The sequence below is a fragment of the Aphanomyces invadans genome (assembly GCF_000520115.1).
Source record: "Aphanomyces invadans strain NJM9701 unplaced genomic scaffold supercont1.3, whole genome shotgun sequence".
NCBI classification, from domain to species: domain Eukaryota; phylum Oomycota; class Saprolegniomycetes; order Saprolegniales; family Verrucalvaceae; genus Aphanomyces; species Aphanomyces invadans.
The window spans coordinates 1,603,241-1,616,389 of record NW_008580148.1 but is presented as its reverse complement, the minus strand read 5'-3'; the positions used below and the strand labels follow the sequence as shown (position 1 = coordinate 1,616,389).

Below are 13,149 nucleotides of genomic sequence, written 5' to 3'. Positions count from 1 at the left end.
TAGACCTATGTACTGCTGCTCCTGCCACGAATGCGAACTTACACTTGGAGAGCCATAGTGTACAGGGCTCAAGTGTACCAAATGTCAACTTCAGCAAGGGGGTAATGGGGGACAGCGATAGCTACCAGCTACGAAATATCTTCATCCTGGGAACAGGTTAACGTTTCGCGGGGTGGCCCACGCTCTAACGTGGAAACTCCACACGAATGCGATGGATCCAAGGATACCTGCGAAGTCGGCACCACAAGTTCGGTCTCTTTGTCCTCCATGTGCTTTGGATATCCCCGCTGATGGTTGAGCTGTCGTCCCACGACCTGAGTGCGTACACCGGCCACAAACTGCCCACCAGCGATCCTGTCGTGGATGATCAACTGGTCCATGGCGTTGTTTGCGCTCATGCTTTCAGCGTCCGTCGCGCTGTCGTTCAAGATGAGCAAAGTGGTCGACAACTTAGGCCTTCGGCGATCGATAGCGGACGCGTGTTGTCGTGCTGTACGAACACTTGCTTTGTTCATCTTGTCAACCCGCTGGCAAGTCGTCCTAGTGCTGCTGGTGTATTGTCCAGTATTGGTATTTCTCTTCAACACGCTGGCAGTAATCGACTATCGAGTCGACGTTGTCATCAACGTCGTGGTTGCCCATGCACTCAATTATATCCACATCGTGCTTCCACTCCGTGTGTTGCTTCGGTTGGAGCCTCGGAATTCCAACATGCTACGAGGGACAGCGGGCGGTCCTGAACGCGTACTTTGAAACATGCGAAGAGTTTGAGGCGTTTACAACATTTGCCAAGTCGGAGTTCATTGTGGAATGTGTCTTGGGCTGGCGAGCCCTCGTGGATTATCGATCCCAAGTTCCTGGACACCTCGCGTCCATCGAGATCTACAATCAGTTCCTTTCCCCGACAGCCCCATTCCCGCTGGACAACACCGTCAAGGGGACACCACTGAAGCGACATGTTGTCGCGTTGGAGGGAAGCACCAAGAGCAGCGCGAACCCTGACGAGGGGCCGCGGTGGGCACAGTACCAGTACTTTGATGTGCTCTTGGGCGCCATCGTGGATAAGATCCTCCATGAAACTCTCCCCCGATTCCAACGGCACGCTCTCGGCGTGGGCTGGTTCAAGTTAGTTGTCGTATACAGCGCTGATCCCAACGGAGGACTCGCCTGGCCACCGACGCATCACTCCAACGTCGACGATCAAGAATGAGGCAATCAAGCCAAGCACGGGCCGATTGAAACGGAAGACTTGCGTTCGTCTCTCGCGGGCGCGAACTCGATGACAGGGATGATACACAAGCGACTGCGATGATAGACAAGCGACTGCACCCGCTCCCAGATCTGGGTAGTACAGATGAGTGTGGTCAACACCTTGAACATGTCACTAGCTTGATCGCTTCGAATGCACATTTCCATTGTCGACAATCGGGGGTCTAATCATATTCGGCAGCCGCATGGGCTAGATGCGAACGCTAAGAGCACGCACAATCGATCGTCCTGGAGACAAGCCACGTCCGGCGCCTATTGTTAGAAGCGATTCGAGTCGTCGATGGTGCCAATTATAGTCGCGTCGCTGCGGAGCCAATTGGTGTTGTGTGAGGCGCGCGAGATGGGCAACGGCGCAAACGACACGGCGGTGCCGACTGTCCCAAGCGGAGCCATCGAGCGATTACTCCTACCACCAGACGGCATCGTCCGCACGATCATCGTGGCGATTCTTGGACTCAGTTTTTACCTCCCGTTTGCGATTCTCTTGTACTATTGCAACCGCCACAAGCCCGCGATTCGATACCGAAACCCTGTCGAAATGACGTTCACCGCCACGGCAGCGTTCGCGTACGGCTTTGCCCGGTGCATGGGGTCGCTCTTTGTCGACAAGTTCTCGTGCACGTTTCGGCTCCTCTCGTTTGGGTACGACGGCCCTGGTAGATGGTGGACGTCTTTCGTTCGTTGTGAGTCATGTGCCACGTAGGATTCCTCTGCAGCTGGGACTGATGGGGTACTTGCTAGCTGAACTAAGGGTACGCACCATACACCCCGACCTGCAGACCGCCATGGAGTTGTAGCCACAACTGACCGATGGAAATAGGTCGTGCTCACGTTCAACTTGACGGAGCTCATGGTCGCCCACGCGGAGAGGCGGAAAGTAAATCGCCATAATCTGTCGCACTTGCACTCGCTGCTTCGCCGCGGGCTCCTCTCGGTGTACCGCATCTTGATCCACATCCTATGGAATACGCCGCTCGTGATCATCCTGTACAGCAACGACTACAGTTCGTACAACGGGGAACAGTGTCCGTCTAGGTTGAACCACAAAGTGACGACGCTGTTTGCGACCGAATTCCTCGTCATTGTCGTTGCGTCCATGGTGCTGTCGTTCAAGATGAGCAAAGTCGTCGACAACTTTGGCTTGCGTCGGTCGTTTCAAGCAAGCGGTCGCATTTTGTTTCTCTGTACGTCGCTGCCTCGTTTTTGAGAACGACGTGGGCGATGCCTCACGGACGTTGATGTCATGGGCAGGGTTTTGCATCTACTTTCCGATCCTGGCGTTTTTCTTCGACACGGACGTTGTGCTGAGCTACCGACTCGACCTCTTCATGGACATCCTCATTGCGCACACGTTCATTTGGATCCACATCGTGCTGCCGCTGCGAGAAGCATACATGATGCCCGACCACGACGTTGACGGCGCTGCTTTCAAAGGCACAACGGGGATCCTCGACGCGTATTTGCACACGCCGGAAGGGTTCAAGGCGTTTTCAACGTTTGCCAAGTCCGAGTTTCGCCTGGAATGCGTCTTGGCGTGGAAAACGCTCGTGGATTACCGCATCGAGTCGCCCGACCACCTCTCGGCATTTGAAATATACGAGCTGCACATTGCCCCCGCGGCGCCGTTGTCGCTCGAGAAGGACATCTCGCCATCCATCCTCAAGCGGTACGTACTCGCGTTTGAAGCGAACAGCAAGTACAGCATTGCGCCGGAAGAAATGGTTCGCGACGTCAACTACTTTGATGTCCTGCTCGACGCGATCATGGACAAAATCGTCGTGGAAACGCTGCCGCGGTTCCAGCAACATGCGCTCGGCGCCAACTGGGGAGACTTTGTGTCCAAGTACAACACGCAAATGGCGCTGGACAAGATGCTCAACCGAGACCAATGCGAGCCTTTCCTGCAGCCGAATCGAACGATGCCGACGATCAAAGGCGAGTTGCTTCGTTCGTCGGGACGTCTTGGGCCGATTGAAAGTCGACGAGAGAGCATGCTACGTTCGTCGGTGGGGGGTGATACCCTCGGCGACGATGACAAGCCGCAGGAACACAACGCCAAGCGCGTTAACGCAATGGATGTCCGGCATTCTTGACAACGTCGTTGACCTGCCGTCCTTGCAAGCACATGTGCATATCACAGGGAAACATTCTCAATGTGCGGAAAATTGTCGAGGAGACGAGGCATCGTCGATGGCCGTGAATTCATGGCATGCTCATGTGCAATCAGTGGGAGGCATGCTCTACTTGCAGAAAATTGTCGTGCACGACAAAAGGAGGACGACTGCGCTTCGAATTCATTCAACACTCGACACAACTACGATCTCAACTAAAACCCAACGGGTTGGGAAAGGAGAGCACACGCGAAAGGCTAGACGACTGTCGAGAAGTGGCATCGAGTGGGCTTATCAACGTGGTTTGGAGTCCGAGTTGTAGTCTAAATATAGTACCCAAACGACGTGCCCACCGCAGCCGAGGTCACGTCTCGATGAATTCAACACACGGCCCGGTCAACTCTTCTCTGATAAACGACCGGGGGCCCCCCAAATACGACTCGATTCGCGTGCTCGTCCAAGTTGCGCTGGTCATGAGCTCGTACGCACCGATCGCCATATTCGCGTACTACTGCAAACGCGACAGCCCGCTCCTGCGGTACCGAAACCCCGTCGAAATGGCTGTCACGACGTTTGCGGCATACTTGAATGGCCTGGCGCGGTGTTTGCGTCTGTTGTTCAACGACGAGATTTCATGCACCACGCGCTACTTGATGATGGGGTAATCCTCGACAAAATCCATCGCTGTCGTTGACGTCGGTGGCGTAGGTTGCCCACCGAATGCGCCCTGTTGGGCTACATCTTGACCCAGCTCCATGTACAACATCCAAAACCATCGTGCAACCCATATCGTGACGACGTTGTGGCGAGTAGGTAGTGCTGACATTCCACATGACCGAAATGATGGTGGCCATGGTCGAAGACAGTTCGCAGACGCAACCGTCCAGGAAAGTCCACTGGCTGCGACAGTTTGTACGAAGCGGGGCATTTTCCAAGCATCGCGTCGGGCTGTATCTTGTGTGGGGGTGTCCTTTGTTCATCATCCTGTACGTCGAGGACTATAGCACGGGCGGTGCATCCACGTGCTCGGATGACCTCGTGAATCGCGTCTCGACGCTGCACACTGTCCAGCTCGTCTTGTCGACGGGGTTGTCGGTCCTGCTCTCGTTCAAATTGAGCAAAGTCGTCGACAATTACGGACTACGGAGGTCCTTCCAGATTAGCAATCGCGTCCTGATCCTGTGTACGTTTTCCCCCTTGTCGTTGCTTGTACATTTGACTGGCCAACTTCTAGTGGCCATCGTGGACGTGCTCTTTCTCGTTGTGTTTCCCGACGCGCTCGTGGTTGTCGAGTACTCGGTCGACAATTTACTCGCGGTCCTCATGTCCCACGCCGTCATTTGCATCCACATCGTGTACCCGCTCATTCACTCCTGTCGAAGCCGTCGGTCCCCGACCAACGAGACATTCCACGGCACCATGGCCATCCTGGATGCGTACTTGCGCACGGCCAAGGGGTACACGGCGTTTGCGACGTTTTCCAAGTCGGAGTTTGCGTTCGAGTGCGTGGTAGCGTGGAAAACTCTGGTCGACTTTCGAACGCAAGCTCCTGGAAGCCTCGATGTGGACGAAATCTACCGCCAGCACCTTGCCCCGTGCGCGCCGTTTTCCCTGGAAGGGATTGTGCCAAATAGCGTACGGACACGATATACCACGGCGTGCGAAGCCAACGGCAAGTACGCCGTCAGCTCGACCGCGGTGTCGCTCAACTGTCACTACTACGATGTCCTGCTCGACGCAGTGGTCACTGTCATGGTGACGAACCTGCTGCCTCGCTTCCAAAGGCACGAACTTGGTGCAGGATGGACCACGTTCGTGATAAGGCACCACACGGAAAGCGTACTCGAGTTGATGCTTCAATCTGAAGGAACAGACAATCTTCCCGTCGCCAAGATGATCCAACCCAAGAAGAATCGCCTGTCGGTCATCGAGAGCCGACGTGACAGCGTCGTGACCGCCAGCCAAGACGACATGCCGTGGGACGTCGACGAGAGCGAGCCATGAACGCGGTCCAGTCGTGTGTCCTCTTGAATATACATGCCCACTTGTGATTGTCGGACAGGACGCGATGCAACGAAGGAGCTCACATGGAGCATAAGATGAACCAAACATTCACGTGTCATTCAAAGTCGTTTGTGAAATACAACCGCTTCCACCGCCGACGCCATGCTGCCGGGAGAAGGACGTGGGGGATGCAGGGGTTGCGGTGGGCATCCACAAGACTCCTTTACACCAAAGTGAACAGGCGCATGAGACGTACCATACCACTTCCTCCAAGATGGGTGTGGATAGGATGGTCGCCTACGGTGGCTCCTGTACGTCGATGGAATTCAAATGCCGTACAATTCGTGATGGTTGGGGGGTACACGGGGCAAGCCGTTCGTGCAGCCGGCAAGGAATGACGGGCGAGTCGTAGGATGAACTTGCCTCCATCTTGTCGTGTCTCCATGAAATATGCCTTCGCATAACCTTCCCCGGGGGGTTAACAGTTTCACACATCACAACGTCGCAAATTGAAACGAGTCGGCCGTCGTGGATGAGGTCCGTCAGGGAAGTCAATTGTTCTTTGGCGCTCGGGACGGACGAAGCAACCACCGCGATCGCAACGCCCCCCGACGGTATTATCCGCGTCGTGCTGTACATGGTCTTCGTTTCTGGCTTGTACATCCCCATCGTGATTGGTCTCTATCTACGCCACCGACGTAACCCCGCGATCCGGTATCGAAACCCCATCGAGATGGCCGTCACCGCCATTTGGATCTTTCTCTATTGTTGTGCCCGTTGTGCAGGGGCGCTGTTTGTCGACAGCATTCCCTGTGCGACTCGATACCTGTCGTTCGGGTACGTCCCATTCGTTTCCATGGCTTGACGTGGCCGCTCGCCCGTAGAGTTCCCCTGCAAATGGCGCTCCTGGGGTACTTTTTGGCCGAGCTACGCGTAAGCCCCCGTCATCGTTGTCGGTTGGCATCGACGCCTGTTCTCATGCGGTGGTGCGTTGCCGCGTTTAGGTGGTCGTGACATTCAAACTCACGGAGCTCATGGTGGCGCATTCCAATCGCAAGCGTGTGAATGAGACCAACATGATGCTCATGCGAACGTTTCTGCACCACGGATGGACTTCCGCACCGCGAGTCTTCATGCACGCCGTCGCCAACTTGCCGCTGTTCGTCGTGCTGTACGCACCAGACTACAACCCGTGCGACTTGTCCGTTTGTCCGACTCGCGTCGTGGACAACGTGACGTTTATCTTGTACGGGGAGTTCGGCGCCATGGTGGTCGTGACGTTGATTCTGGCGGTCCTTGTGCGGACAGTCGTCGAGAACTTTGGCCTTCGGCTTGCGTTTCAACGAAGTGGGCGGGTCTTTCTCTTGGGTACGACGCCTCCTGACTACGTCGACGACGGGACACTGAAGTGCGTTGGTATAGCGTATACAATTTACGTCCCGATCTTGGTCGTACACTACGACAACGACACGTTGGCGAAGTGGCATGTGGACGTGCTGGTCAACGTGGCGCTCGGCCATGCGTTTATCGGGATACACATCGTCCATCCGTTGTGGGAGTCGTACCTGGCCAAGTCACTGCCGGTTCGAGCGCACGTGGCAGGAACCGTTGGCATCCTGGATGCGTATTTGCAAACGAACGACGGGTTTCGGGACTTTTCGACGTTTGCCAAGTCTGAGTTCATGTATGAGTGCGTGGTCGCGTGGAAACACTTGGCGGACTTTCGTCTGATGACACCGACACACTTGTCCGCCGCGGACATTTACGCGATGCACATTGCGCCGCGCGCGCCGCTCTCGCTTGCAAACAGTGTTCCGTCGGATGTCCTGAAACGCTATGACATGGTCTTTCAAGCCAACCACAAGTACGCTGTCAACGATTCCAGCGTTGGCGAGTACGACAACAAGTTCTACGACCCCTTGTTGAAGCATGTGCGCGACCGACTTATCCAGGAAACGCTGCCTCGATTCCAACGGCACCCGATGGGCGCCGGGTGGGCGCAGTTTGTGACCCAATACGCGATGATCCACGCGCTAGACAAACTCTTGGTTGGCGAGAGTAAGGCGCAAACCACCCATACGAACGCGTCCACGCAGTCCAAAAAGAAGAAGCGTTCACTCGAGTCCGTCAAAACCGCCGGACGATTGGTGCCGATAGCTAGTGAAAGGGACAGTGTCGATGCTCCCGACCGCACCAACAGCGATCCTTCTACTTGAAAAACGTCTTGTTGGCAACCACAGCGTGGACGACGCTTTCACGCAATGTCCACGTAACCAAGCGACAGGCGACGAAATGCTGTAACTTTAACCTGGACGCCAAGTTGACTGGAACTTCGGGGCAGCATGCGAGCCTCGAGACACCAGGATCTCCCGACTTCGATACTGTCGTCGCTCGTGCAATACAACACAGTCAATTAACGATGCAGCCTCACACGGATCGGTTCGCAAGTCCTTCGTGCCTTGGAAGCTGGGCGCCCATAGACCTCGTCGCATACAAGCGCAACCGACCCGTCTGGTCATTCAAAACCGTAACCCGATGGAAATGATCCTGACCGCGACTGCAGCGTAACTCTACATCCTCGAGCAGTTGTTCAACGCGGTGGAAGTTCACGAGCTGTCGAGTGCGACGCAGCTCTGCGTCACGTCCGGCGGAATAGAATACAGACTGGCGACAACATTGTGGCTATTGCAGGTTACCGACGCGCATGTTGGGCTTCCTCATGTTCACGGTGAGGGCTCGTCCTTGCGACGTCATCAAGGATGTCTAGATTGAGTTGTTTTGGCGGTATTGGCACCTACATGGGTTGTCCTAACGTTTTACTTGGTGGGGAGTTGATGATTCGATGCTGAAGTTTTCCCTTGATCCTGTTGGCCCGACGTGCTCGAGTGCATGCCCTGCTGCGAGTTCGAGCCGTATCGCTTCCCTACTCGGCGGTGTACTTGGTGTGGGTCAGTTCGCTCGTCATCGTTTGGTGATGTCGCTCGGCTTGCGAGTTATCGGCGGCATGAATTGTTGCTGCAAGCTGGCCCATATTGGGCTCGCTCCGGGGGGCTAGTATGATTGGCATCTAACTGTGGCCCCGTCGTGCGCAACGTCCCTGCCGCTGCAAGGCGGTGGCCTGTCATCCTGGCAAAGCGGCGGTCCATGTGGTTGAGTTTGGATGCCATTGGGTGCTTCAAGCATCTCAGCACGATTCAAAGCGTTGGGTGCAGCATTCGGTACAGTTCCGTCATACGGTCCATCTTGTGATAGTGACGACAAACGGGTGCGAGGCGCCCAATGTGACAGCTGCCAACGAGACAAAGCTTGCCTTGCCAGGAAGCGCAGCTCGCGGTTGTATTGTTGAATGGAGCATGTACCTTGCTTGAAGCCCGTCCAGTTTGTGAATGGTACGCAAGAACGCGCTGTTGATCATCCAGTGTAGCTCAGAACGTCTCGTCCAACTTCAGTGTCTCGCGTGCTGTGGAATGTTTAGCCCTCGACTTGGGCGAGTTGTCGGTTGCCCTACATTTCACGCAGCCTCCACCTCGCAAAGTCATCGCAGTCACTGTCAATGACGCTTCCTACGTCATGATGAAACTCAAGATAGGATTCCCCTCCCACTCGCGTCTCAACCGAGGTGCCAACATCCTCACGTTTTGAAGGTCATCGTAACTCGTTGCTTGACGGAGCATGGTGGCCCATGTCGAAACCTCACAAAGACAGGAGTTGTTTTTAGCCGAACGTGGCAACGTTTGTGTGGGCGGTAGCTCTGACTCTGTGGACGTCGTGATGCTCGGGGTCACGTCCAAGATTGGGGACTCGGAGGCATGTCCGGACGAGCCGACGCGTCAGGTCATAGAGTTGTATTTTGAAGAGTTCTGCGTCCTGATCGTGCTCCAAGTCTGGTGTCGCACTATCTGAGCAAAGTAGTCGACAACTTTGACCTGGGCAAGGCGTTTCAACGACGCATCGGCACGATCTTCTGCTGTGCGCCGACTTGTCCTGGATGCGGTTTCAATTCCTCGCGTCAGTCCATCGATGTCGATAGCTAGTGTTTTGTGTCGCTCCGCCCACGTCGCACTGCCACGACAACGCGTTCCCCATTCCCCTGTCGAGTTCCCTTGCCCGCAAACTCTTTCTTGACCTCAACGTTTCTGTGGGTACAACGTCCTCTTGTGGGCTCAAGCGAGCAACTAGCTCTACAGCTCCTGCGCTCTATGGTACCCCGTCAATTTGGTGTATTCCGCGTAGTCGGTCGCCCATTGCGAGCGAGTTGAAGCGGGTTTCTCGCAGAAGCGTGGCTGAATGTCCAAGGATCCACCCTTGGTCGTTCAGTGCCACGTCGTGGACTGCTTCAGGTCAAAAGACGTGTGGATGGCGCGCCCGCGATACGTAGACGTGTGATTGTCATGGGATTCACCTGCTCGGCAGGACTGGTGACCACTACAGGGCACTAGCCATGTCACTAGATGACGTGATTGTGGTGCCGAGTTGGCAATGTCAAGACATATACTTCGCGAAATGGAGTAGGTTCGCACAGGAAGCCAGGAATGGCCCAAGCATGTTGAGATGTTGCTCAAAACAAAGGATCTTCCACGTACAATACGTACTACTTGAAAGTACACTGGCGAGCAGGCATGCGATCCGATGGATTTCGTCGGTAAAGAGATTACTTTGGCCAACCATTGCCCCGTAGCTCCCTCGAACGCCCTATTCCTCACCAGTGTGAGCATACGAAGTCGACGGAGACGGAATGTCCAGGACACAGTCATGGAATGCCCGCATGCGGTCCGCCCGCGCTACTTCATAGAACGTCGTAGCTAGCGGAAGGTTGGGTGCTACCCCGTCGGTCAGAACGAGCGCAACATCACACTGGAGCTCTCCGAAAGCAACGTACACGGGGCCACGACCAAAGGTGACGCCATGGCTCGCCACGAGGTAGATGCTGACGACGTAATGCGCCATGATCTTGATTTCGAGGCCGATGCACATCAAGTCGCCTTGCCTTGGAGCTACGTAAATGCGTTTTTCTTGAACGAGCGGGTTGTCGTAAATATCTTTCATGTGGGTCCGTTTCCGTTCGGCGAGCACCGCGCCGAGCGAGCTCATGCCCATGACGGGTATGTCGCTCAAACTAATGTGGCCGTGGCCATGCCGCCATCGCTCGTTCGGAATGCGCAGCAAGATGGACGGAAACACATCATTCGTGACGGGCACGTTGCCGTCGACGGGGGGCATGTGCTCCATCGGAGAGTCCAAATACGAAGACCAAATCGGCCCGGCGAAATCCATGGCGGCCAGGTTCGTGTGCGGGACAGACGTTTTGACCTGTTGCGTGGCCAGGTCGTCAATTAACACGTCGACCGTTTTCAATCGTGCATTGTCGCTGCTGTGGCCAGCATTTCCCCAGGGCGAGTCTTCATTCACGGGAATATCGCGGACAGTGCCCGCTTCAAAATCGTACGTGCTCAGTGCCACCACGTACAACGCGAACGACACAATGTCGACCGTGTCCATGTTGATCAGGGCCAGTTCGCGCAACCGGCGGGTGATTTCGTGCCAAGATTGGGACGCGAGGGCGTCGGTAGCGCCATCTGCCACGTCGTTCGAGCAGCTCTCGTCTTGGGTGTTGGTGTGCACAACGTCGAGGAGGTGGTTTTGAACCTTGCACAAGCGTTCGAGCGTCAATGACGCTTCACAGCTTGCCGACACGGACTCGAATTCTTCCCTTTGCTCGGCAGTCGGACGGAAGAAGAATGGCGTGTAGCAGAACGCAATGACGAGACCCGACGCGACCACGCAGTACCAGTACACTCTGGTCACCCACACTTGGTCGTGTGTATTCATCGACGTGACTGTGTCGACAATGTACCCTTGGCCCAGGAACAGAAGCGTCCACAGCGACGTGATGGACGTCGCCACGTCCATCAGGTTTGTCGCTCCCACCCCGACGCTCAAGCCCTGCACGTTGACGTGATACCGAAACGCGTCTTTGTTGAGTCGAACATCGCGCGTCACATTTGCAGCCGAGCCGAATCGATGAGAGCGGCGTTCTGGGTGGGTGGGAGGTCGGACTGCGGGGGAGGTAGCATACGCCTTGATGGTGGGGGGCATCGAAAACATGCTAGACTTCGAGTGGGCTCGTTTCCGTCGTTCGTTCGTGCAACTCAACACGCTCGGCACCGAGTTGAGCTTGTACGACAGGTGTTTGAACTGGAGCAGGACAAACGAGAGCCCGACGCCGATTTCTTCCACCAAGAGCCACGGCAACAGGATCGCGAGTGCGTCGTGGACCTTGGACGTAATGTCGCCCAAGACAAAGTCTTTCGTGCTCACGTACGCCACGTACGACACGAACAGGATCGTGGCGCCAAGCACAGAACTCAATGTCGCCTGGTCGCGAGTTTCGATGAAATCGTTGCCTCCAGCAATCAGGGCTTGAACGGTCGTGATTTGGGTCGTCACCATCGAGTGCAGGCACTTGTCGATCCCGTGGTCGGCCTTGGCTTTGTCGCGTGGTCCTCTGGCGGTGCGTCGAGCCTTCACGGCCGCCACCAACTCTTTCGACTTGACGTTGTTGGTCAAATAAAACTCGGCTTCGGCAAAGTCCATCTTGGCCATCAACGTGAAAAACGTCCACTGGTGTTCCCAATCGATCGGGGACGGCGCCTTGGGGTTGACGAACGGAATGACAAACGCAATCGCAAACGACACTGCCACGTTCGGGACAACCAACAACACGACGTAGAGCACGTAGTACCCCACGAGAAGGAGACTCACAATGACGAACACGGCAACGCCGCTGACTGGAACGAGAACGTACCGGACGACGAACATCAACGTTGACAGGCAGTGCCTGGCTCCGTGAACAATGCTCATGCATACAGACCAGACCCGTGCCGTCCTGTGCTCGACTGTGGAGGGCTGTGCTCGCGTCGAGGAGGTGGCTGCCTCTGGCCGCAGTGCTCTCTCAATGTCCTGGTCCGCCATCGCTGGCTGTGGCGGCGCTTGGCCAGCGAAGTGGAAAAGTGACTAGGCACGGCGGAATGTAGTGCGGACATACTGTCCGTCTCGACGCTGATTGGTCGGATTGGTGCAGTCGTTTGGCGGTATATCACACGCCAACGGGGAATTCTTGGACGAGTTGGAGCCAAGACGAGTGCCACCGTCACTTGACATCGGACCTGGTCCGGCGGGAAGGGTGAAGAGCGGAGAATGCGACTGGAAGCGATTGGATGCACGACAGCCTTCCAACTTGAATTGCTCGTGGTCGACCTTTGTGTTTTTGCCCATGGTTGTACGTCTTTCATCGACCGGTTCCAGCGCAGGATGCCCTCAACGAGCCCAAATGGACGATGGCCGTGCATGGGCCTCGCTCCCATGCATCGCCAACGAACGGGAGACCATATTGCGTTTGAAACCCATGACGTCGCTACTTTTCGCTAGAGGACAATGTCGATGTGCAAAGGTGGTCAGGACAGTGTCGACGATGCGTTTTCACCATTCTTCATGTAAATGTGTCGGACGGAGACATACTGCACTAGCATTTTAACAAGCTTCTTGTACTAAACAAGAGGATTGCGGACCACACTCGGGTAGCGAGCGCGCGGAGGTCCCTATCTTTGTGGTCGAATGCTCCATCGAATGTCCAGAACTAAATCTCAAGGACCACCTTTCCTTTCACTCACATGCTCTCGTGCGTTCGTTTCGATGGACCGGACGCAAGGTCGATGGCCATCATGGCTCGTACACTCGACATGGATGGCTCTGATTGGTCCACTCA

General features: G+C 55.6%; 5 protein-coding genes across 7 annotated transcripts; 4 read left to right on the top strand and 1 right to left on the bottom strand.

Moving 5' to 3' along the window:
- Positions 1-363: 363 nt before the first annotated feature.
- Positions 364-1,479, top strand: H310_02165 (hypothetical protein; the record flags this gene model as incomplete). Its single annotated transcript, XM_008865588.1, has 2 exons — positions 364-492; positions 728-1,479. The coding sequence occupies 2 exons, from the start codon at positions 364-366 to the stop codon at positions 1,208-1,210; spliced, it is 612 nt and encodes a 203-aa protein (XP_008863810.1). The 3' UTR covers positions 1,211-1,479.
- A 42-nt stretch (positions 1,480-1,521) lies between these two features.
- On the top strand, positions 1,522-3,411 carry H310_02164. Of its 2 annotated transcripts, XM_008865587.1 has the most exons (5): positions 1,522-1,911; positions 1,973-2,021; positions 2,090-2,256; positions 2,305-2,453; positions 2,521-3,411. In XM_008865587.1, the coding sequence occupies exons 1-5, from the start codon at positions 1,550-1,552 to the stop codon at positions 3,360-3,362; spliced, it is 1,569 nt and encodes a 522-aa protein (XP_008863809.1). In that variant the 5' UTR covers positions 1,522-1,549; the 3' UTR covers positions 3,363-3,411. The 2 variants fall into 2 exon arrangements, with proteins under 2 accessions (XP_008863809.1, XP_008863808.1); XM_008865586.1 differs by having other exon boundaries at positions 2,090-2,453.
- Positions 3,412-3,715: 304 nt separating this feature from the next.
- On the top strand, positions 3,716-5,497 carry H310_02163 (hypothetical protein). Its single transcript, XM_008865585.1, has 4 exons — positions 3,716-4,041; positions 4,089-4,137; positions 4,194-4,563; positions 4,615-5,497. Exons 1-4 carry the CDS (start codon positions 3,755-3,757, stop codon positions 5,382-5,384), a joined length of 1,476 nt encoding a protein of 491 aa, XP_008863807.1. The 5' UTR covers positions 3,716-3,754; the 3' UTR covers positions 5,385-5,497.
- Positions 5,498-5,887: 390 nt separating this feature from the next.
- Positions 5,888-7,601, top strand: H310_02162. Of its 2 annotated transcripts, XM_008865584.1 has the most exons (4): positions 5,888-6,221; positions 6,269-6,317; positions 6,389-6,752; positions 6,807-7,601. In XM_008865584.1, the coding sequence occupies exons 1-4, from the start codon at positions 5,917-5,919 to the stop codon at positions 7,598-7,600; spliced, it is 1,512 nt and encodes a 503-aa protein (XP_008863806.1). In that variant the 5' UTR covers positions 5,888-5,916; the 3' UTR covers position 7,601. The 2 variants fall into 2 exon arrangements, with proteins under 2 accessions (XP_008863806.1, XP_008863805.1); XM_008865583.1 differs by having other exon boundaries at positions 6,389-7,601.
- A 2,296-nt stretch (positions 7,602-9,897) lies between these two features.
- H310_02161 (hypothetical protein) lies at positions 9,898-12,203 on the bottom strand (the record flags this gene model as incomplete). Its single annotated transcript, XM_008865582.1, has 1 exon — positions 9,898-12,203. The coding sequence occupies one exon, from the start codon at positions 12,201-12,203 to the stop codon at positions 10,077-10,079; it is 2,127 nt and encodes a 708-aa protein (XP_008863804.1). The 3' UTR covers positions 9,898-10,076.
- Positions 12,204-13,149: the final 946 nt, after the last annotated feature.

Bases quoted from the DNA above. Each gene is read 5' to 3' on its own strand.
- H310_02164 (XM_008865586.1), top strand. From the start codon at position 1,550: ATGGTGCCAATTATAGTCGCGTCGCTGCGGAGCCAATTGGTGTTGTGT. The intron at 2,022-2,089 runs GTACGCACCATA...CGATGGAAATAG, and splicing joins ACTTGCTAGCTGAACTAAGG to GTCGTGCTCACGTTCAACTT. The intron at 2,454-2,520 runs GTACGTCGCTGC...TGTCATGGGCAG, and splicing joins CGGTCGCATTTTGTTTCTCT to GGTTTTGCATCTACTTTCCG.
- H310_02163 (XM_008865585.1), top strand. From the start codon at position 3,755: ATGAATTCAACACACGGCCCGGTCAACTCTTCTCTGATAAACGACCGG. The intron at 4,138-4,193 runs GTACAACATCCA...TGTGGCGAGTAG, and splicing joins ACATCTTGACCCAGCTCCAT to GTAGTGCTGACATTCCACAT. The intron at 4,564-4,614 runs GTACGTTTTCCC...GCCAACTTCTAG, and splicing joins CAATCGCGTCCTGATCCTGT to TGGCCATCGTGGACGTGCTC.
- H310_02162 (XM_008865583.1), top strand. From the start codon at position 5,917: ATGAGGTCCGTCAGGGAAGTCAATTGTTCTTTGGCGCTCGGGACGGAC. The intron at 6,222-6,268 runs GTACGTCCCATT...GCTCGCCCGTAG, and splicing joins ACTCGATACCTGTCGTTCGG to AGTTCCCCTGCAAATGGCGC. The intron at 6,318-6,388 runs GTAAGCCCCCGT...TGCCGCGTTTAG, and splicing joins ACTTTTTGGCCGAGCTACGC to GTGGTCGTGACATTCAAACT.